Genomic DNA, 21,963 nt, shown 5'->3' on the forward strand with positions numbered 1-21,963 from the left:
TATTGAACAAAATGTTGGACGGAATATAGGCATCCAGAATGCCATGTGGGAGAGCCTAGAGGTATGAAAGCACAATCTCTTCAATAGTGACTAATACAAAGGGTTGTGTTGGGGATAGGAGGTAAGATTGGAGAGTAGCACTGAGGTCACACTGGCCAGGATCTTGTTGGACGTTATCTTGCAGGTGTTAGGTTGGCAGTAGAAGGTTTTAGGAAGGTGAGTGAAGTAACATGTTCAGTATTAAAGATAGAAATCAAGTAATGGATTGGGTTCTCACACAGTGATACTCATAAAATGACATAAAATACCTGGCCTAATAGTTCTACAGCTCAAGACTTAATTAGACAAATAATGATGTGATCCTAAAACTTGTCGTCCAAATTGGGGCACTTGGGAAAGTGAAGAAAGACATTTTTATTAATTATACTATGAAAACAGTGGAGCAAATTGGAAGGTATCATCATGCTACCTATGAAGCAAATTCACACAGATGTGTGATGATTTGTTCTCTGGATGGTAATGAGTAGATGTTTGGGGACTCCCTAGAAACCAGGCCAACCGTCAATCTCACAAATATAGATAGATGCTGTGGAACCTCAGACATTTTCCAGTGGAACCTCTGTTCATTGCTTTAAACAAATTTCCAATTTAAATTCTTTCAACAATATGTTTACTTATTGCCTCAAACTCCTATGCAAGCCCCATATTTAGACAAAGTATTTTTTCTTTTTTGAATCTGTGAGCTACTTTAGCCCTCATGTAGCAAAAGTTTCTCTTTCTTAAAATTTTTCCATTCCTGGGCCGGCCCGGTGGCTCAGGTGGTTGGAGCACCATGCTCCTAATGCCCAGGTCATTGGTTCGATTCCCACATGGGCCAGTGAGCTGCGCTCTCTACAGCTAAGATTGTGAACAAGAGAGCTGGTCTGCGGTGAGCAGCTGGAGGTTGGCATGAGCTGCCGCCGGCCGCTGTGTGCTGCCATGGGCTACTGTGTGCCACCATGAGCGGCCGGTGGCCAGCGTGATGGCCAGCAGCCAGTGTGAGTGGCCGGCAGCTGGCAAGAGCTGCCATGAGCTGCTCTGAGCAGCCCACCGCCAACTGGCGACCGACTGCCTCAGCCGGGGGCAGGGAGCACGAGTCTCATAATACCAGCACCGGCCAGGGAGTTATGTCCTACACAACTAGACTGAGAAACAACGACTTGAACCGGAGTGTGGGGGGAGGCGGAAAAAAGGGGAAAATAATGTGTCCATTCCTAAATAATTAGTCAGACTTGGATTTAGAACCTAGGTTAGATCCTAGGTCCATCTTTCACTCTTTGAATGCTGAACAAGCTTATTTGTCTTCATGCAAACCTATGGGCATTTTGTAAGGATTAAATAAACAAAAGTCTAGTGTTTAATCCATGGCAAGTACCAATTAAGTAGCTATTATGTGTCTTTATTTTATATTTTTCCTTTGGGGAAACAGGGATTTTGTTTTGTTTTGTTTTATTTTAACCACCATCCCTCAGTTTATTTGGTTCCCTTCATATGCATTGTATCTGTGTTATAGCACTTACCTTACTGCATTATAATTGCTTTTTAAATTAACTTTCTCACTCATTAGGCCGATGGTTCTCAAGTGGGGGCAATTTTGCCTCCATCCCCATGGTATGTTTAGCAATGTCTGGAGATACTTTTGGTTGTCACAATTGAGGGAACCATGCAACTGGCATTCAGTTGGTAGAGGCCAGGGATGCTGCTGAATATCCTGCAATGCATAGGACAGCCCCCCACAAAAAAGAATCATCTGGCCCAAGATATCAATAGTGCTTATGGTAGGAAACCATGCTTTAGACTATAACTCTATACAGCTGGTGACCAAGAGTGTTTCCTGTGTCCCCAGGGCCTGGCACTGTGGTCGTCATGTGAGTCTGTGTTAATTGGTGGAGTGAATTAATAGGACCAAATTTTAGCCATGGCCCAGCTACACATAGATTTTGTCATCTACCTTTAGTCAACATTTGGGTTGTTGGTGTGACATCGCAAGTACACACCCAGCCCCCACATAGAGGTTTCTTTTCTATCTTTCTGTTCTGTTTAGAGATCAACTTTCAATTTTCCAAAAATGACAACCGTTTTCTGTCCCTGCTTCACCATGAACGTATGTGCCAGGTACTGGACTTAATGAAACACACATATGGGTAAATTAGACAAGGTGAAGTAACTAATCTCAGGAAGTTTATAGTCTAATGGGAGAAACAGATGAAAAACCAGAAAGCCAATTATCTACGTAAGGTCTTTCTCAATTTTATTAGTATTTTCACAGGAAACTTCTAGAGTCATTATCAATGAATATGAATAATTCTCTAATACCGATCTGTAGCCTTTGCCTCAGAGTGGAAGGCATACTTATAAAAGAGGTGTGTTTTTGCCGATCAGATCCAGCTCTGGAGGCCCCCACTTGCCAAGGTGTGTGTGTGGCAGACATGGCAGGCCAGCTGCATCTGTCTTCCTCATTCAGCAAGGCCATACCTTCCTTGACATACCAAAGGTGGAAGACTGAAATAGAACTCTCTCATGCTGCTTGGGGGATTTCCCTCTTCCTGGAAGTTAGGTATAAGTGCTCAGTTTGATTAAATTCATCAGTGAAGTGTGTTCACTACTGATTTCATTACCCATGCATAGGATTGAAAGGTGAAATGAGTCCCTAACATTTTCTCCCCCTCCCTCACTGGCATAAGAAACCTCGGTTGTCAGAGTTTGAATTCTTTACTACTTTATTAGTGTGATTTCAAGGTCTGTGTCTGGTTCTGCTTTTTCATTTGCCTTATATATGAATTTTGGCATACATGGACTTTAAATTGGTGAAAATTTCATGAGTGTTAAATACCGCTCAGATATTAAAAGATTTTCAAATGGCAAGCCTTGATAAACCCAGATCCAGCCTTTAAAACCATGTATTCTCCCTAGACATTCAATCTATCCATCTACCATCTAGTTATGGTTCAGACACCTCTCCTTAAGAAGTTTACTAAGAAAATCAGGGTAAGGAATCTATTTATTGGATACCGTTTGCGTGCTAGCCTCAGGGATAGACATTTTGTATGTGTAATCTCATGATAATCTTGAGTTAGACATTATTTTCTACAGATGAAGAAACTGACTTAGTGAGTTTAGGTAAATTGCCAAGGGTTACATAGCTAGTAGCTATCAGGGCCAAGATGTAACTTAATATTGTTTGTGTCAACGTCATAAATTCTTTGAAGGAAGGGAAGGCATCGGAGAGGGCATGAAGGAAGGGCAGGTAGGAGGGTGTGGCCTAAAAATTACATTTGAATTTCCAGTTTACATAAGAGTGAGATAACACTGATTTCTTTATCAAAGTATCCCTGTCCTCCCATCCTAAGTCTTAGTGTTACAACCCCTTGCAGACTAAGATGACCCTTGGAGCTGGCACTGTGCGTTTCCACAGCTGCACATGGCCAAATTGATAGTTATGGATGCACATTAACAGGTCAGTGTTAGATTTTGGAATGACTGACTTTGGGGGATTCATTTTCATCAGTGGTCTGTATGGTCCACTCATCCAGGGAAGCTTTGCAATAACATTGTTTGATTCCAGCTATCCAGAGGGAGTGAAGGTTATCCTGTCACTAACCACAAGACTTTACTGCGTACAAAGGAAACTCCTTTTTGGGTCATTGTCCCTGATACAGGGAGATGTGGGCTTCCGCTCACAGATCTTATATTCTACTAGTGCAGAGAGTACTCACACAGTTAAAAGATAATGGCAGTGAACTTACAATGTGTGTGTGCATGCGTGGGTGGACACACACACACACCCCTCATACACATACATTCAAATGCAAAGCATGATTACAACAATTTTATTTTATTTTATTATACTGTGTGATATATGCAACTGACAGATGCACCAACCAATTTGGGACTTGCTGCCAACCTGTTCCAATAGTTTTTTGTTTTATTTTGGTTTTTACACTCTGTGTTAAAAATCCCATTTTTCATAGGATTGATAACATAATCAGAAGCAACAGTAGTTCATTCAGTTCAGCTTACAGAGTGAACAGAGAAAATTCAAGCAACAACCTTTAACCCTCATTCTGCCTTTTTCATCAGAACTTGGAAGTCAGGAGGCAGCTGCAGCCAGATATGTGACTATGAGGGACATGGAATGAGACCAGTCCATCAGAAGATGACCCCAATTGCTGTTGTGTTTGAGAGAAGTGATAATTCTGTGTGGGCTGTGGGGTCAGGAAGAGGAAAAGCTTGATCTGGGTTATAGAGGATGCTTCAGGATGGGGAAAAGAAGACAGAGTTGTCACAGGGGAGATTACTCTTCTCTGAGGACTGAGACATAATTACAAGGGTACAGAGAGGTTGGGACCATAGGAAGAGGAATTTGGGAGTAAATTTTCAGAAAATGCTGGAAAGTCAGCAGGGTTTACTAGCAGAAGCTCTGAAATACTACCTAGATCAGGATCTTGGGTGTGTGTGTGTGTGTGTGTGTGTGTGTGTGTGTGTGTGACATCTTGCAAAATTTTAATTTAATAAAAATTTCTTAAGCTCTCTATGCTTTAGTCAGATCAACAATCTACTTTATTTCTTTGTCCATCATATCTAGCTAGTCTTATTTTTATGTCTTTAACTTAGATGTGACAATGACAGGCAGGGAACTTGGAAAACGGGTCTAACTTCCTTTTCTTTTTTCAAGGACTGTCTATGAGATGATGTGGCAGGCTGTTCCTGAGAACATAGAAATGTTGTTTTGGTTTCTCAGACAGTACACCCTTTGTCTTCTAATTAGGTGGTTTGGTTTAGAAACTCATGTTTTTGAGATAAAGTGATTAATTTATTGGGAATTAAGCAGAACTGCCTTAATAGTGGACCCTTGATCCTATATTAGGCTTACTACCAGAAAACCCTTGCTCATTGTTCCCGAACCAGGCTGATCAACACAGTTTCGAAGAAATCTGAAAATTCAGATACCTAGGCCACAGTTGGAAAGATTTTGGTCAATCAAATGATTAGGCCGGTTGGGACCCACTGAGCTATCCCTGCATTTTCAGAACTTGACTGTAATTTTTAAAAATGCTTATTAAAAATAATGAAAATTCCCAGCCTACTGTAGAGCTCTGAATGGTATATCTGGGTGGAAGGGCCAGGAAGCTACACTTGTAACAATTATCTCACATGGACAGTTTCTAGTTGGGGTTATTGAGCCTAAGACTCTCCCAACTACCTTCTCCTTTCTGTCCACCATTTATCATCATTTAACCAGCACCCCGCTAGGGATTTCACTCACCTAAAATGGAACATTGGCAGCCTGTCATCATAGCCCTGCATAGTCAGACATGTGTGTTTGAGGACAAGATGCTGCTTTTCTGGCTTTGGCAGTTGACAGGGATGAGCAGTTGAGAAACTCTCCCAGCTGCCACCCAAGGGCTCCTAGGACCAGCAGTGGAGAATTAAGTCTCAGCCAAGAAGTTCTCCCTGTTTTGGCTCTTCGCTCTCAGGTTTAAAGACAAACACTTTTATTGTCACGAAGATCCAGTGAAGTAAGAGATGTGCACATAACGTCAAAGGGTACACGAGGTCTGACAATTAAGTTCGCGAACTTGTTGCAACGATGTCACTAACCTTTTTTTGATACCAGAGGAATTATTCATTATGAATTTGTACCAACCAGACAAACAGTTAACTACGTCTACTATTTGGAAGTACTGAAAAGGCTGCATGAGAAAGTTAGACGACCTGAACTTTTTGCTAACAATTCATAGCTCTTGCATCACAACAATGTACCAGCTCACACAGCACTGTCTGTGAGAGAGTTTTTAGACAGTAAACAAATAACTGTATTGGAACCCCTCCCTACTCACCTAATCTGGCTCCAATGACTTTTTTCTTTACCTGAAGATAAATGAAATATTGAGGGAAGACATTTTGATGACATGCAGGACATCAAGGGTAATATGATGACAGCTCTGGTGGCCGTTCCAGAAAAAGAGTTCCAAAATTGCTTTGAAGGGTGGACTAGGCGCTGGCATCGGTGCATAGCTTCCCAAGGGGAGTACTTCGAAGGTGACCATAGTGATATTCATCAGTGAGGTGCGTAGCACTTTTTCTTGGATGAGTTCCTGAACTTAATTGTCTGACCTCGTAAAAGGCTAGGATGATAATATAGGCCAAGGTATATATTTTATCTGGAATTTGTTTCCTCCAGGGGGTCTGCAGACCACTTCTAAAACCTGCACGCAGACCTAGCAAACTTTCAGTAAGATCCCAGCATAAGAATGAAAAAATTTCAGTGTCTGGCTGGATTAGATGCACGTTCTCAACTCTCCCCCTTAATAGACACAGTGTACGCTACAGCGAGCAAAGTGTAATTTTAAGAACCTTGTATTTCTTTACAAATTAACATAGCAGATGATGTTTATGGGACCCACACGATGAGGAATATTTCGGACGATCTGAGACATGTTTCCAGGGTTTCGCCCTCCTTTCTACTTAGTTTAGTTTTTAACTGTCATGCTGAAAAAATGCTGTTTGCTGCATAAAGTTGCCTTCTGTTCCAAGTGCGAGCAAATGCCCAAGAGAGGGTTTTTTAACAGGGCAGATTCCAAGCATCTCGGTGAGAAGGGCCTGAGAAGGCCCCATGCTTGCCTGCAGGCGGTGGTGCACCCCGGGGCTTGATAATCTCCACTCTTGGAAAATAAAAGACAACACAAAAGGTCTAAGAATAATAATGAATGTCAACTATAACTATATATAGTCACAGGCAGTGGAGTACAGCATAGGGAATAGAGTCAATGGAATTGTAACAGCTATATATGATGTCAGAGGGGTAGTAGATTGGGGGAGGGGAGTTATCACTTTGTGAGGGGTGTACATGTCTACCTAATACATTATTTTGAAACTAATAAAAAAATCATGAAAAAAAAGGTCTAAGAGTGAAGTTAGCAGCTCTAGATTGGGGCTTGCTGGCTTATAAATAGTTAAAATATTTCTTTAGTTACTTTGTCCAGATAGTTAAAAACAAAATATGATTTCCTCTTAGTTCCTTCATGGTGATAAGACTGAAAGTGGCGAGGACCTATGTGATTGCTCTCCAGACTGTGCTGGCCTCGTGGAGGGCAGCATTAGAGGAAGAAGAAAGTGCCAGGATATAGAGTGGGTGGTGATGATGCTGGAGAGGGCAGGAAGAGGTGGTTCTCGTTGTCTTTGCAAAAGCCAGGGGAGTGCAGACTTGATCCGGGTCGGAAGAAAAGCCTTGGTTCTGAGACATGTACAGAGATCTCTTTGGGAGTCCCCTGGGCATGCAGGAAGTACCTGCTACTCTCAGACTGTGTATTTCCTCTTCCCAACGTCACCCACCAAACTTGCTCATTTTCCTCTGCTCTGTAGTTGGCAAACAGAAGGGTCCCGGGTATTCTCTAGTATGACTTGCCTCTTGTCCCAATCAGGGTTCTGCCCGTCTCTTAGAAGTGCCGTTACATCAAACTCATACCCTTTTGTATCTAGAGTCCTCAAGCGTATGTACTCCCACCTCCCACTATTTTGAGAGGATTTGATAAAGTCATTTACTAATTAGGAGTATATGTTTCTTTTCCCAAATGCGTGTACATTTTAATCTTCTTCATGAAATGGAAGGCTTTGATTTCCATCTTCCTGCTTCGGAGAGATTTTGAACAGGGAAGGAAGGGAATGAGTGTAGGAAGAAGGTACACAACAATGTTACTCTGCCACTGGCAGAGATACAGCTACCCTTCAACTCCACCTCTGCACAAAAGGAGCCTTGCCCCAAAGATCCATATCGTGTAATCATGTCCACCAGGCAGCATACTAATTACTTCATTCATCCATTCAAATACAATATATACTTATATGTCCATGTGTATACACATTTTTAATTTGCTTAGCACCTATTCTGTGTAAGGCACCACACAAGAAACTTCAGAGTTTTAAGAAAGTATAAGGGGCTGACAACTTCCTGTCTGCTATGGACTGATGTGTCCTTGCAGAATTCATATGTTGAAGCCCTCCCCCAGCCCCAGTGTCATGGTATTTGGAGATGTGGCCTTTGTGAAGTAATTAGGTTCAAATGAGTTATTCGAGTGGGAACTTCACGATGGGATCAGTGCCCTTGTAAGAGGAAACACCAGAGAGCTTGCTTGCTGTCTCCACACCATGTGAGGACATAGGGAGAAAGCAGCTGTCTGTAAGCCGGGAGGAGAGCTCTCACCATAAACCAAACATGCTGGACCTTGACCTTGGACTTTCCATCCTCCAGAATTGTGAGAAAATAAATTTCTGTTCTTTAAGCCACCCAGTCTATGGTATTTAGTTAAGACAGCCCAAGCTGACTAATACACTGTCCTTCAGTGCCTGTACTTTTAATTAGGAAGAAGGGACATAGAGTAATGATAAGTTATTGAACAATACAGGATCGTAATTATGCATCTTACATGTTTATATTTTAGTTTTGCAGGGTGCCATCTGAAGTCCAATTAAGGCAAGGCACAATATCTAATTGTTACCTGAGTGGGAATTGTTTATAAAACACTAAGTAAATTATGTTGGTGGCGCTAGGAGCTCAGAGGAGGATGGGTTATTGTGAACGAAGAGGGCATGGAAAAGGGGATGGAGGAATTACAGTCTGAACTAGCCCCTGACATAGGGGTAGGTGAGGCACAGGGAGGCTAAGGCTTGGGATCCTCACACACAGTCTTTCCATAAATGTAGGCAACCCTCTGCCTGAGTGTTTTCTGATTTCTGTGCACTCTGAGCAACACAGACCCAGTTACTGACCTGCTTTCGAGATCCCTTAAGTGTTGATAGCTTTCATTGTAACTGACTAACGGTTTGGGGAATGTGCACTTAAAAATGAAGTGGAAGTTTAAATTTCATTGAAATTTAAATCATTTATTCAGTATGGGTATATATGTATTTGTGTGTATGTAGAAAATCAATAGAAACTTGCAGTTCATCTTGGTCACTTTCATCTCAACGGTAAAGATAAATTTTTAGTAGTTTGTGCAGTTCATGGTCTTTCACAGCTTCAAATAAATGTGTGCTTAATTAATCCTGGTTTTCAGCAATCACCCAAGGTTGGAATCTGGGAGAGGGGGGCTTTGATGGAAGCCATCTTCTGTGTAGGGTTGCGTGACGGATAATCATGGAGGACTACACCTGTGCTCATAAAATAAATCAAGGAAAAAGAATTATAACATTACACAGGTGCCAACCACTTCCTGTGGCTTTGATCAGCAAATTGTGAAGTAGGTGAAGTTTATTTTTAGGACCCCACATTTTCCAAATCATTCATCCCTTTCATACCCACTTCCTATCCCCAGGTACCCACTTGGACTATCCATCCCTCTATCCATATACAATTATTTCCAGAGCACTTTTGGGAGTTTAGTCCTGAATCCTTGAGGAGAAAGCTTAGGCATTCACCACCCACAAAAAACTTGGGTTCTACTCTGCAGCCACTTGAAAGCTTGGTAAATAATGCAGGATGGTATATTGTTTACATCAGTATTACTTGGTGCAATACCTAATTAAAGGATATAGTCAGAGGAGAACGAGATCTTCAAGGGCGAGGTCAGTCTAGAAATATTCTTTGGAGGAGGAGGATTTTGAGCCATTCTTGGAAGAATGGGTAGAACCTGGTTAGGGATATGGTTGAAGGGAGAATGGCCCCTTCCAGCCAGGCACCAACATGAAGTAGAAAGTTTCTGAGTTGCTGAAAAGGAACAAATTGTTTAGAGATGTGGGTGATTACAGAGAGGGAGGTCTGATTATGAAGTGTTAAAATACAGGCCCACGAGCTACAGAGAAAGTAGGGATCCAGGAAGAATGAAATAAGAACTGAGGAATATTGAGCCAAGGAAGTGAAAGCTTGATTTAAAAGTCCACACTGAGAATGACGAGGGAGGGAAATCAACAAACGATGGTGTGCTGTTGGAGATCTGTCTACACGTGGGTGAGTGGGTGTCATGTGCAGAGGGATTTGAGGAACAACATGCATCCTAGATAGTATTTAATGGACAAATTCTCAAGGCGAGTGACTAATAGCATGTAGGGGAGAAATATGGTTAGGATTTAGATCTTGGGCAGTGATTAGTTGTGGGAGAAACCCTGAAGGTGAAACAAAAGTCTGCGATCCCAGAGAGCGCTCTGGGCTGTATAAATGGGGGACATTGCTGAGGTCTGCTCTCTCTACCACCCTGCCTTCAAAGTATTTTGTCTGGTATGTTTAAGGTCTCTAAATTAGGTCATACGTGACAGAAATCCAACATGAACAAACATGAGGGAATGTATTACTCATGACATCAGAAAAACCCGTTGATAGATCCTTATGCTTTCAGGACAACTGGATTCTTGAGCCCATGTGTTTCACTGGTTGATTTAATACAATTTATTGAATACCTGTCCTGGGCCAGCACAGCTCCAGGCTCTAAGAATATAATGATAAGCAAACAGAGACTGTATTCTCATGGAGCTTTATTTTACAAGTTATATAAAATGGAAAATATGAACCAGTTTGATTTGACTCCAAAAGCTGATTTCCCTTCTTCCCTTCTTTCCACTTCTCTTCTGTTTTATTTCTCTAACTCTTCTCCCTTCCTCCTCCCCTCCCTTTCTCCTCATCTGCTGCCTCCTTCGCCACCCCACCCCCCATTTTCCCTCCCTACCTCTTTCTCTCTGTCTCCTCTGCTTTTCTTTTCATGGCATCTATTTTCAGGGACTCCATATCTACCTCAAGGTTTATCTGCTGCCAGTTGATCAATACCAACGGGGAAAACAATGCTCCTTCCCAGGAATTTCACCTATAACCCAATAGCTGAATTTCGTTCGTCATGACTTTATCCTTGGGCTAGAAACCCTGGTTTGTATCAGAAGAATAAATTAGAGGATTTACAAAAAGGACCCAGGTTTCTGGGAGGAGAAAAACAAAGTGATACACCAGATCTCCCTGAGCCCATCCTTCTTCGTGCATTGGCCGAAGTGTGTGCTGAGATTGCTGTGCAAATAAGTAGGGCCTGGGACTCTTATCAATAACTCTATCCTGATATTCTGACCTTATGTATTGATGAGTCTTTCTTTCAGCATTGACGAATTTGGGCAGAGAAGTGACAGGATACGTTTTGCCCTGACACTTTGTCATCAATGTTTCCTTTCTACATTTATCCCCCGACCCCTCCTCTCAGGGTCCAGGAAGGCTAGGTTGTGGTGTGGTCAAAGTATCTGGATCATGAATTTGATTTGTGACCACCGTTAAATTTTCACCCATTCTAAAGAGACATTACCAACTTCTTTTCCAAGAGAAATGTCCACAGCTACTGAAAAGGAAATATTTAGGAAGGTCCACATTCTCAGTTTGTGATTTACACATAATTAAAAGACAGTATGAAATGTTCAAGGATCTATAAACAATGGTGCTATTTGGAATAAGAGTATGATTTCTGTTCACAGGGTGTGAGGGTAGCTAGGCGACCCTCCAAATCCAAATATGATAGGGTGACCGCTAGATAAGTCGATTATTTTTTTTCTCCCTTCTGTTGTCTAACTCACAGGTTTAAATGACAGGAAAAGATGTTGACAAGAGAGAACATAGTATGTTATTGCTCTCTGCCATCCTGATGATTTTGACTTCCACTTCTTTGAAATGACAATAATTTGAAGACTGGGCATTTGATTAGCTCCCTATACCTTCACTATATTAAGAGTTGCAGCTATACAATATTTTCAAGATTTCTCATACATTTAATCAAATTTGCAAGTAACTTTGAGGGAAAGGAAAAGAGTGATAGACATCTGCCTTCTTATAGCCATTTCACGTATATTAATATTGTACCCTGGAACTAACACGAAACCGTGGATCTGATGGAAGCACGGAGATGGTGGACCACTCATAATGAATTATGTGTTAAGGGTGAGATGAGGCGCTGTGATGGGGAATAGCCTTTAAAGAAATATTCAATTTCAGAAATTTAAAATATAATATCCCTTACTTTTTTGTTTTATAAATTAGGGAGTTAGTATCAGTTGTGTACTATCCAGCATATTATATAAATACATTGTATATATCATCAGTATTTCAAAAGGAATGATGTATATCAACAGCAAAAAAGATAGAAAAAGAAGAAAAAGGAAAATCCTCGTTGAAAATAGAGGGGCTTTCATTTCCCAAAGAGGCAAAAGGGTAGTATTATAAAAAAGCGTTGAACTAAAATACAGTGCTTTTCCTGAAGATTAACTGTGAAAATCAAAATTTCAATTAATGATTTTGATCCTTTTCTGTAAGATTAAACTGAAAACACAAAAGTCTCCTTGACAGCATTTGATTACTTTGGCAAAGGGGACTTGGATTTAGAGCCAGAGGATGGCAGAAGAAAAGATCACCTATCAAATGCCAAATCAGGAAATGCATCCCTTTCCCTCTCATCAATTCAAGCTGTGGATCTACCCCCAAATGTGTTTTCTAAAATAGTGTTCAAAGACTAAAACAAATAACGTTTAATAAACACGCACCTCCCTAGTGCAGCAGATGGCACCAGGAAAGCTGCCTGCAGCAGTGTGAGAGAGCACTCCTGCCTGTCTTCATGGTTTTTTTTCTTTTTTGTTAATAACGATATTTATTAAATGGCTATCTATTGCAGACTCGTTCTCTGCAGGTAAAGATAAAGAAGGCAAGTGGGGAGCAGGTCCAAGAAAGGCACACAAGATTTGTGGACACAACATGACAAAGGAAGTATGCCTCAAACTGAGAATTTTTTGTTGTTAGCCTTTGAAAAGAAACACATGAAACATACAGCATAAGAAATACGAGGTCGGGCAATGGAGTTTGCGAACTCACCCTATAAAAAGTGCTACATACCTCATTGCTGAATATCACTATGTTCCCCTTTGAAGTACTCCCCTTGGGGAGCTATGCACTGATGCCAGCACCTAGTCCACCCTTCAAAGCAATTTTGGAATTCTTTTTCTGGAATAGCCATCAGAGTTGTCATTGTGTTACCCTTGATGTCCTGAATGTCATCAAAATGTCTTCATTACAATATTTTCTGTATCTTTGAGTAAAGAAAAAAGTCATTGGAGCCAGATCAGGTGATTAGGGAGGGTGTTCCAATACAGTTATTTTTTTTACTGGCTAAAAACTCCCTCACAGACTGTGCCGTGTGAGCTAGTGCATTGTCCTGATACAAGAGCCATGAATTGTTGGCAAAAAGTTCAGGTTATCTAACTTTTTCATGCAGCCTTTTCAGCACTTCCAAATAGTAAACTCAGTTAATTATTTGTCCAGTTGGTACAGATTCATAATGAATAATCCCTCTGATATCATAAAAGGTTAGCATCATCGTTGCCACAAATTCACAAACTTACTTGTCACACCTCATAGGTGCTACAGTTACAGAATATCATGCCAAATGGGATACAGAATTAGACTTCCATATTGTCCTTCGGTTCACAGAATCATGCAACGGAGCCTTCCCACCTATCTTGGTAAAAACCCATTACAGTCTTAAGCATCACTATTATCCCTGTGGGTAGGGTTGCCTGATTTAGCTCGTTAAATACAGGACACCCAGTTAAATATAAATTTTAGGTAAAAACTGATTTTTTTTTTGTTCTTTTTTTTTTTTGGTATAAATACATCCTCCAATGTTTTAATGGTTAACATTTTTAAAATTATACCTGACCTGTGCTTGGATGACTCACCTTAAGTGCCTGACCCGAATCCTGGCCTTGTCAGATTCTGTCTTTATTTAAAAATCTGATATTTGCTCAACAAGGAATTTTTAAATTAATTTTTATTTTTGAAAATATTGCATTAAAATGTATTTATCTTTATTACTGAGTTCTTTGATGCCCTTTAAATTTTATACTGGAGGTGAGCGCCTTACCCCTCTCACCCCCAGGTCCCGGCCTGCTCTGATCTTTTCTCATTTTTTAGAGTGTTGATAACGATTTGCCACTGGCAGGATGAAGTAAGCCCAGTGTTTGCCACTCAACATTTGTTCAGTAATTATTTTCTATATCCACACTGTCCTGATTTTTTTTTTCATTGAAAAGTCCAGTGATCCAGTATCCTTCTGTCATAGCCACATTCTAAACCAAACTCATAGCTGTTAATTTTTCAGAGTAAAATTTTATTACTGTTATAAATGGAAAGGGGGTAAGCAATCTGTGGTTCTCAGAAGGATCATGGTCCAGATGTCCCCAAAAGAACCCTGTATTTTGATGGCAGACATCCATCCTATTTTCAAGGAGCAAACCAAAGAAAAAAGAAACAGCTGCTCCACGTGTGGTACACCTGAACGGGGAGACAGGGCACTGAGGTCACTCTGGGTGTGACACCCATTTCCCTTGAAAGAAAAAGAAGCACATTGTTCTTCTCCATATACTTTAGTTTTCTTGGAGCTATTTGTACACTGATATTTCAGAGGTGTAAAATGTTAGACAGTTCATTTTAAGCTCTGTCTATTTGCAAACTTCGAGTTTAGGGAGTGGAAAGTGATGATGGGCATTTGCAGAATTTTAAATGATTAAAAATATACACAAATATACACTGTTTTGGGCTTTTTAATGAAAACCTTGTAGAGTTACACGTTAGACAATTTGTGCTGGAAAAAAAAAGGCTAATTAAGCAAGTTGGAGAAAAGAGTTGACTGCTTTAAATCTAGCTATATGTAGATCTGATGGGGGTTGGTTATGTATCAGCTGTGTGTGTCCTGGATTTTGTCCTGGGGAGAGAACACTGAGAAATCTAATGCATGGTAATTTCTATGGATCCCCAAAACACATTATGTCATCATGCACAATTTATGACTTGGGATCTCATTTCATCATATACACAAATTATTGTAGCGATCTACATGATTTGACAGAAACTGAGTATGGCACAAAAATGAAAGAAACTGCCACAAGGACCATAAACTAATACATCTGTGAGGAGTTTGACTAAAGTTTAGATAATTTAATAGATGAGACAAAGCTCTTGGAAACAATTTTCTGTTAAAGGATATATAATGCCATCCATACAATTACCTGGGACTTTTTATCTATGGGGATTTGTTTGTTGTAATGGTTTTTAAAAGAAAATAGACGTCCCATTTTGTTTGGTTTTAATTGCTTCGGTTTTGCATGTGTCCATATAGCCATCAAAAAATAGAGAGAAAAAAAGAAAAGAAACTCATGAAAGTTCAAGTAAATGATTTACTAAACATTTTTTTTTTTTTCCTTTATGTCTGCCTGTTAAAGTCATAAGGGAAATTTCCTCCTGACCTCAAGCTGTGCATTTCTTATTATCATGGTTAGCATTCTACTGCATGACAAAACAGAGGTTAGAAACACTATATTTTCTAGTAAAGCATCTCTTTTGATTTTGATGCAGAAATTACAATATGGCCTATGATATATTGGGGTGAAATTCTGAACTCTGGTCATTTACCTTAATTTTTTTTTTTTTTTCTAATTTAGTTTTTACTATCTTAGTCATCTTCTACTCAGAAGAAATGTGCTTACATAATAGAGAAGCACAAACCATTTATATTTTAAGGCAAAAACAAAACATCCTTGTGTTTACTTAATTGCTAAATGTCTGGTGAAGGAAAGGAAACAGATTTGCATGGAGTTGAATGTGGACATATGTGTAACAATCCTGAGAATGTATTGGTTTTTGTCAACTTTTATTTCAGAGAAAATGAAGCTTGGAGACCAAATCACACTAGCTGTGTATTTATATATTAAAAATAATCTTTTTTTAAAAATTGCTTGGACTCTACAAGTCAAGTGTGTCTGAATTTTTTTTAACTTTTCTGTCACTACCATTGAATTTTCTAAATCAGAAATTATTTCTTTTTTCTTAATAGACTGGAAGGAAAGAAAAAGGAGATCCACTAAACATTGCAATTGATAAGATGACCAAGAAAACAAGAGATCTAAGGAGACAGGTACTGTTTTCTTGTTTATGTTTTAAGTGCATGGTACTTAGAAGTGGTTTCTAAGAATGTCCTTTTTCAGACTACTTTCCTAAGAGTGATGTTCAGGTTGCTATTCTTTATAACATGTAAGTATACACACAAACATTTCATCAACAAGGCAGAGTCTGCTCAGCAGATAGATGTGACAGCTCCAAGGGACATGATGATGAAAACCACGTCTGAGGGGAAAGCCTGTTCACTGCCCAGACCCAGTCTTCCCAGGTAGAGACCTGATGAATTCATTACCTTCTACATCTGGTTTTTACTATTTCAGATCCAGGTGTGCAAAGAACTGGTCTCTGATTTCTGTTGCTTCTTACTTAAACTCGGAAGCATTCAATGAATAAACAAGAATGCTAATGATTAATGAGAAATAGAACTCTTAATCTGATGGACTAATTAAGGTCTCCAACCCAGTGGATTCCTTTGGAGACATTAATCTAAGGGAAAGTTTGCTTATCAGATGGTTGTTTGGGAAGCGGTGAACCAAAGCAAGTAATGTTAGTTGGAGGATTAAAATGGCTAATTGCATGATTAGTCGAATTGGTCCTTTTTCTTTTTTCTTTTTTTTTTTTTTTTTTTTATGGGGGTTGGGGGAATTTCTGGTTTGAGCTTTTTTTCATCTTGAAAGTGCTATATGCATACTGGTAAATCTTGTCCTGTAACCCTTATATTATATGTTTCTATGGTAAGCTCTACTTTCTTTGGTAGTGTTTTCTTTCTCTAGAAAAAATAACACCATCTATTGTTACCATAAAATCCCTCTTGATTCTGCCTGAGAGGCATCCTGTGTTCTACTGGTAGCTTTTGCATACATCCATCTCCTTAAACATCGATTTTGTTCATCAGCTAGAACCAACCACTGTTCTGGAGCAATAGTTGCTTTCCTTTCGGCAGCTGGACTGGCATGGCTCCATGTAGCACTCACTCCTGCACCAATTCAAGGTCAGATAAGACTACCAAAGTGCCTGAACAAGAATGGCCACGAGCACGTTAGAAATGGTTTGAATGGGAGGAAGACTTCACTTCTGATTACTGCTGGGGAGCTTTGGGGCTTTCTTTAGGATATCACACACTTGAGCTAATGTCCTCTAGATGATACCACAATTAGTTCTGGAATACGGAAACTCTAGTTTGACTGCCCAGATAACAAGCCCTTTTGGGAAAAGCATTTCTTTCTTATTTTACCTTGAAATAATGGAGAATAACACATTGTCCCCTTAGGCATTATAAATAATACCAAACAGATATATGGCCAGGTCTGCCTCTCCTTGTCCTCTTTGACCATCTCTCCATACATCTCTCCACCTAATATGAAATGATATGGGTAGTAAAAACTGGCACTGGAGTTAATGGAACACACTGCATCAGGTGTCTGGAGTCCATGGTTTTACATCTAGTCCTGCCACTAAACTGGCTGTGTGACCAAGGATCCTTCACCTCTTGGTCTGCTTTTCTTATCTGTAGAAGTAGGGAGCCAAACTAGATCTGTAATCTATCTTTGAGCTGTGTGAAACTGAAGGACTCCAAAGGAAATCCCCCTTCATTTTCTATGCCAGAGGTCCTAATGCCTGACACAGATTTTAAAAGCGGTGGGAGGGCATGGGGCATCTTCTTCAGGGCTTTGGCTTTGCCTAGATTGTCAACCAGGCCAAATTCATGAACTGAGTCTTTTCACCTCCCCAATCTTTTGGTCTTAGTATGTACAGTATATTCTTTTACATTTGGGAGCCAGCATTCTCAGCTCTCTGCTCTCATTGCTATGATAGACCTATCGTAGCAATTTTTTGTCTTATTAGGAAGGAATGGATCAAGTTATTTTTACTCTGGTGTTTCAGTTCTCAGAAAAGGGTTGACTCTTTTTAGCTGAGGACTGGTAAAATTTGAAGGTGGAACTTATGGCAGAATTTTAACTGCTTTGGTGATAAGCTCCTTGGAGAGCTTCTTTTAGGATGGCAATGGAAGTAGTATGTCATCCCTTGAAATCATTCCATGCATAACATATATACATATATACATGTATGTTACATATATATATATATATATATATATATATATATATATATATATATATATATATATATTCGGCTCACCTTTCCCATAGATTGAGAGGAATAAGGGTAAAAAGAGAATTGTTTCATATTAAGATCCAACAGTCATGGCATAATTTCACATCACATCCCTGAATTTGGTTCAAATGTCTTTCTCTTCCCCAATCTGCTTTTCTAGAACAGGGATGGTTCCCATCTGTCAGTTCCATCCCTATCCATATGTTGGGATATTTTTGCCTTTCTTTCGATCTCTTCTGTTTTTATATGCACACCTGTAGTGGTACAAAAGCTTCTCTGATCTCAGTGTACAGAAGCTACCTAGCACTTATGCAGATTGAACATACAAGGGCTGTGATTAGCTTGGCTTAGGTCGATGTCAGCTTAGATTTGGGTAGTTAGTGAATTTCATTAACAAGGTTTGACCTAAGTAACTAACAGCAACCATGTAGTGTAGCCCTATGAATGCTACCGATTCAAATGAATATTTTCCTATTGCTAAAACACTTTCTGGTCTGTCCATCAAAGCCTTTGTTAGAAGAGGTTCTAAATGAGAACCGTCAGTTAACCATGTCCAATTCTCTGTACACATGTATTCCTTTATACAGTATTCAGAATCATGTATCAAATCACATAGGGAAAAAAGTTGACATCAAAGAAAAATATCTGTGGTGACTTTCATGAGTTCCCACTCTTTCAGTCCCCTGCCTCTTCCTTATAGCCCTAAGGTTGGGCAGAGTCCTTCAGAAGGGTCACCCTGGAGCTTTGCAAAGTTCTAGTCACCAAATTAAAAACAACTAAAGTCTGTCACGATCATTATCTTGGGCATCCCTAATGAAAAAGAAAATGAATTTAAACTTGTAGACACTTGAAAAAAATAAGAGTAATTGAATAAAAAGGATTTCATTTTAAATAGAATTGTCAAGTAAGTAGAATTCCTTTCTTCAGGCAACATATCCCAAGGCACTGGGGCGTCATAAATTATGAAAAAGGTCACAGGAACCCAAGGGTGTTATTTAAAACTGATTGACATGGATCCATCTTGCCAATTAAACCCATGAGAGTGGTCAGTGGTAGAGCAGAATCCTCTCAGGAGCATTTTGTTTGGAATTAAAAATGGGTTAGAGAATATAACTGACAGCTTTAAGCATTACATTTTAATTTTAGAGCAGTGGATACAGTATGCCCCATGTCTGAGTTGTTGTCACTGCCGTGATTCTGGAATCAGACCATTATAAAACCCAAAGCTTTTGGCTAACTCCCCACCTGGGGATCTAGAAGCCCCCATGGTCTATTCATCCACTAGAGAGAACCCAATCGGTTTCTGCCAGCTGTTCCTTCCTGTCTTCCTTCTGTGTGCCACTTGTGAGTTGTTCTAGGCATGGTCTCTTAATTTTCCCCAGCTTACAGAGATGCTGGTTTATCTTGATTATTATTTTAGTCCTTTTATTAGTCTTTCCCCCAAGTTGATAAGCAAATCAACACTCAAATGTTTCCCTATGTAAAGCTCATTAATAATAATCGTGACATGTTAGGGTGTTGCTGAACTTAGCAACTCTCTCATTCCCCAAACCAATCAAAGGCCTAATTCTTATCTCTTCACTCTTCATAGCCATCACAGTAATTCCAGCAGTAAGATTTAGTAAGTGTCAACTTGACGAAAGTGTCACTTTTGCTATTACAATCAAAACATTTTCAACAGACAACAAGAGCCATGTATAGAATGCTTTTACATCGGGATGTAAATGTTAATAGAATGGATTATATAACAAAAGATGAAAAACAAACAAGCAAAATGTGTCACTGGAGATGTGTAAAGGTCCATTTATCAAGACCTTGCCTCTAGGTAGGACTACAGAAAAATCTTCCAAGATTGATAAGAAATAATTATAGCTGAAGAGTTCCCTCAGCGGTCCCCTGTGTGAATCGGTTTCTTAGATAAGAACTAGAGCAAATGGTGGGCAGTCTCCAGCAAAAGTTTGTAGAACCACTGCTCATAAAATGTAAACTAAAGTGTAGCTGACATGTACTGAGTCCTTACAATGTGCCAGGTACTGTTCTAAGTTCTTTCCATGAATGGAGCACATTTAATCCTCACGCCAGCCCTCTGATATAGAAGAGACTGTCATCATGCCCATTTTACAGATGAGGACAGGAAAGGAAGTGATGCACCCATGGCCACAGAGTGTGGCAGTTCCAGCCCAGGCAACCTAGCTGGAGGGGTTTTTCTCATAACCCTTCCCTAGTCTGCCTCTCCATAGAACTGGCATATGCTGTTGGGTCACCCATATAGTAATCGACCGAGGAAGATGCATCTGGGGAAGAAGGAGGGGAGACATATATATGCAGAGGTGATTTGTGGATTTCAACAGCACCTTTCCTATTTTAGGGTTTCAGGTGGATGACAGACACACACTGCAGACAGAAAAAAAATCGGTGGTAAATGTCAAAAATATGGTTTTTGTTTGTGATGTGATATCGTCTCTCAGGTCTCCAGTTGTTATGGTTCATTGGGTCCTCCTTTTACAAAGTGCTATAATATGTAGGTAGCTAGCTTTGCAAAGCATGAATTATAGACTTTCTAAAACATTTACAGAAAAACGTCATTTTAAGGCATTCGGTGCTTTTTCTCACAACTGCTCAAGATGGGGCCAATTATTTTTAGATTCACTGTATGAAAATATTTTCAAATCATTTATTTCTGGGCTTGAATCTGCTTTCCCTCATAAGGACGTGAGGCTATCTATATGGCTACAACAACAAAAAAATTACAAAATAAAATACTGCTTTCCTCCGAATGTTAAAGTTTGTGTTCTTCACATTGAAAACTTATCTCAGAGCTCATAATCCCTGGAGTTTGGTCCCTACATCAGATTGCCACGCTGCTGTAGACGTACGGAGACCAGAAAGTGACCACACAGCAATTGGGATTTGAAATGCAGAACATAAGCAACTCTGAGACAGCCGATCACAAATGGCATCAAAAACACCAAAGATCAGAATCCAAAAGGCCGGGAGGAGGAGAAGGACAGAGGTGGGAGAGGGCTCAAGGGCCATCCTTTGGACACGCTCCTGATCCCAGGTTATATAGTCAAGCTGCCTTACCTTAGGAAAATCCCAGTACAATAGCCCTGAATGTCACACTACCACATACTAATTGATCTCTCGGAAAACACTTATTAGGCCAAGTTCAAGGTACATTATTTCATCAGTTGGAAACAGTTGTTAAAACATCACTATGGGCAAGCTCTTCCCTTATGAAGACACTGTTCAAGTCTTCAAGTGGTTTAATTTATTCCTGTGAGCCAGCCGATGGTTGATGGTTCGCACATAAGCACAAGCTTGCGGAGGACACCAGGCTTCACCTCTCTCTCACTAGCAAGTCTAGATCATGGAAAGAGTCCAGTAGTTTGATCAATATTGACTAATCAAATAACACACTAGACTGAGCAGAGGGATCTGTAACATATGTATGAATAGGAAAACGCTCAATTAAGTGGAAACTTGAGCTACTGATTTGTTCTCTTCTGCTAATTTCCCAGGCCCCCAAGTCAAAGAAAAACGGGGAGGGGAAGGATAAATATCAATAACTGAGTCCCAAAACACACTTAAGAGAATGTCTGTATTTGGTTCAGTCTCTGACACCTCACCTTCTCTTCTAGACCATTAAGAATCTTGATCCTGACACTGGACGATCCACTATAGGATTATAAAATTTAAAAATCTGTCATACTTTTCCAGAATGAAATTCCTGAGTAGGAAAATTAGGAGTATGTTTAATGATGATGATTGAGACAACAAGGATTATCTTCTTTTCTTTTCTTTTTTTTTTTTTTTTTTTAAAGTCTACCCTTTCAGCTTATCAGAACATTCATTTTAGAATAGCCATCATGGTTAAGTGAGGTTGGCCTCTATTAATTGTTGGA

The 21,963-nt window shown here is 39.9% G+C and overlaps 1 protein-coding gene across 8 annotated transcripts in view; it reads left to right on the forward strand.

Annotated features, from left to right (window-relative positions):
* The window catches only part of CTNNA2 (catenin alpha 2), a 1,048,744-nt gene that overhangs the window by 775,655 nt on the left and 251,126 nt on the right, over window positions 1-21,963 (forward strand). For all 8 annotated transcript variants that reach the window (XM_019750020.2, XM_074332253.1, XM_019750019.2 and 5 more), the window contains one exon: window positions 15,879-15,959. In XM_019750020.2, the coding sequence (XP_019605579.1) occupies window positions 15,879-15,959 (81 nt within the window). The remainder of the gene's footprint in view (window positions 1-15,878; window positions 15,960-21,963) is intronic.

Source organism: Rhinolophus sinicus, linkage group LG05 (genome assembly GCF_036562045.2).
Source record: "Rhinolophus sinicus isolate RSC01 linkage group LG05, ASM3656204v1, whole genome shotgun sequence".
NCBI classification, from domain to species: Eukaryota; Metazoa; Chordata; class Mammalia; order Chiroptera; family Rhinolophidae; genus Rhinolophus; species Rhinolophus sinicus.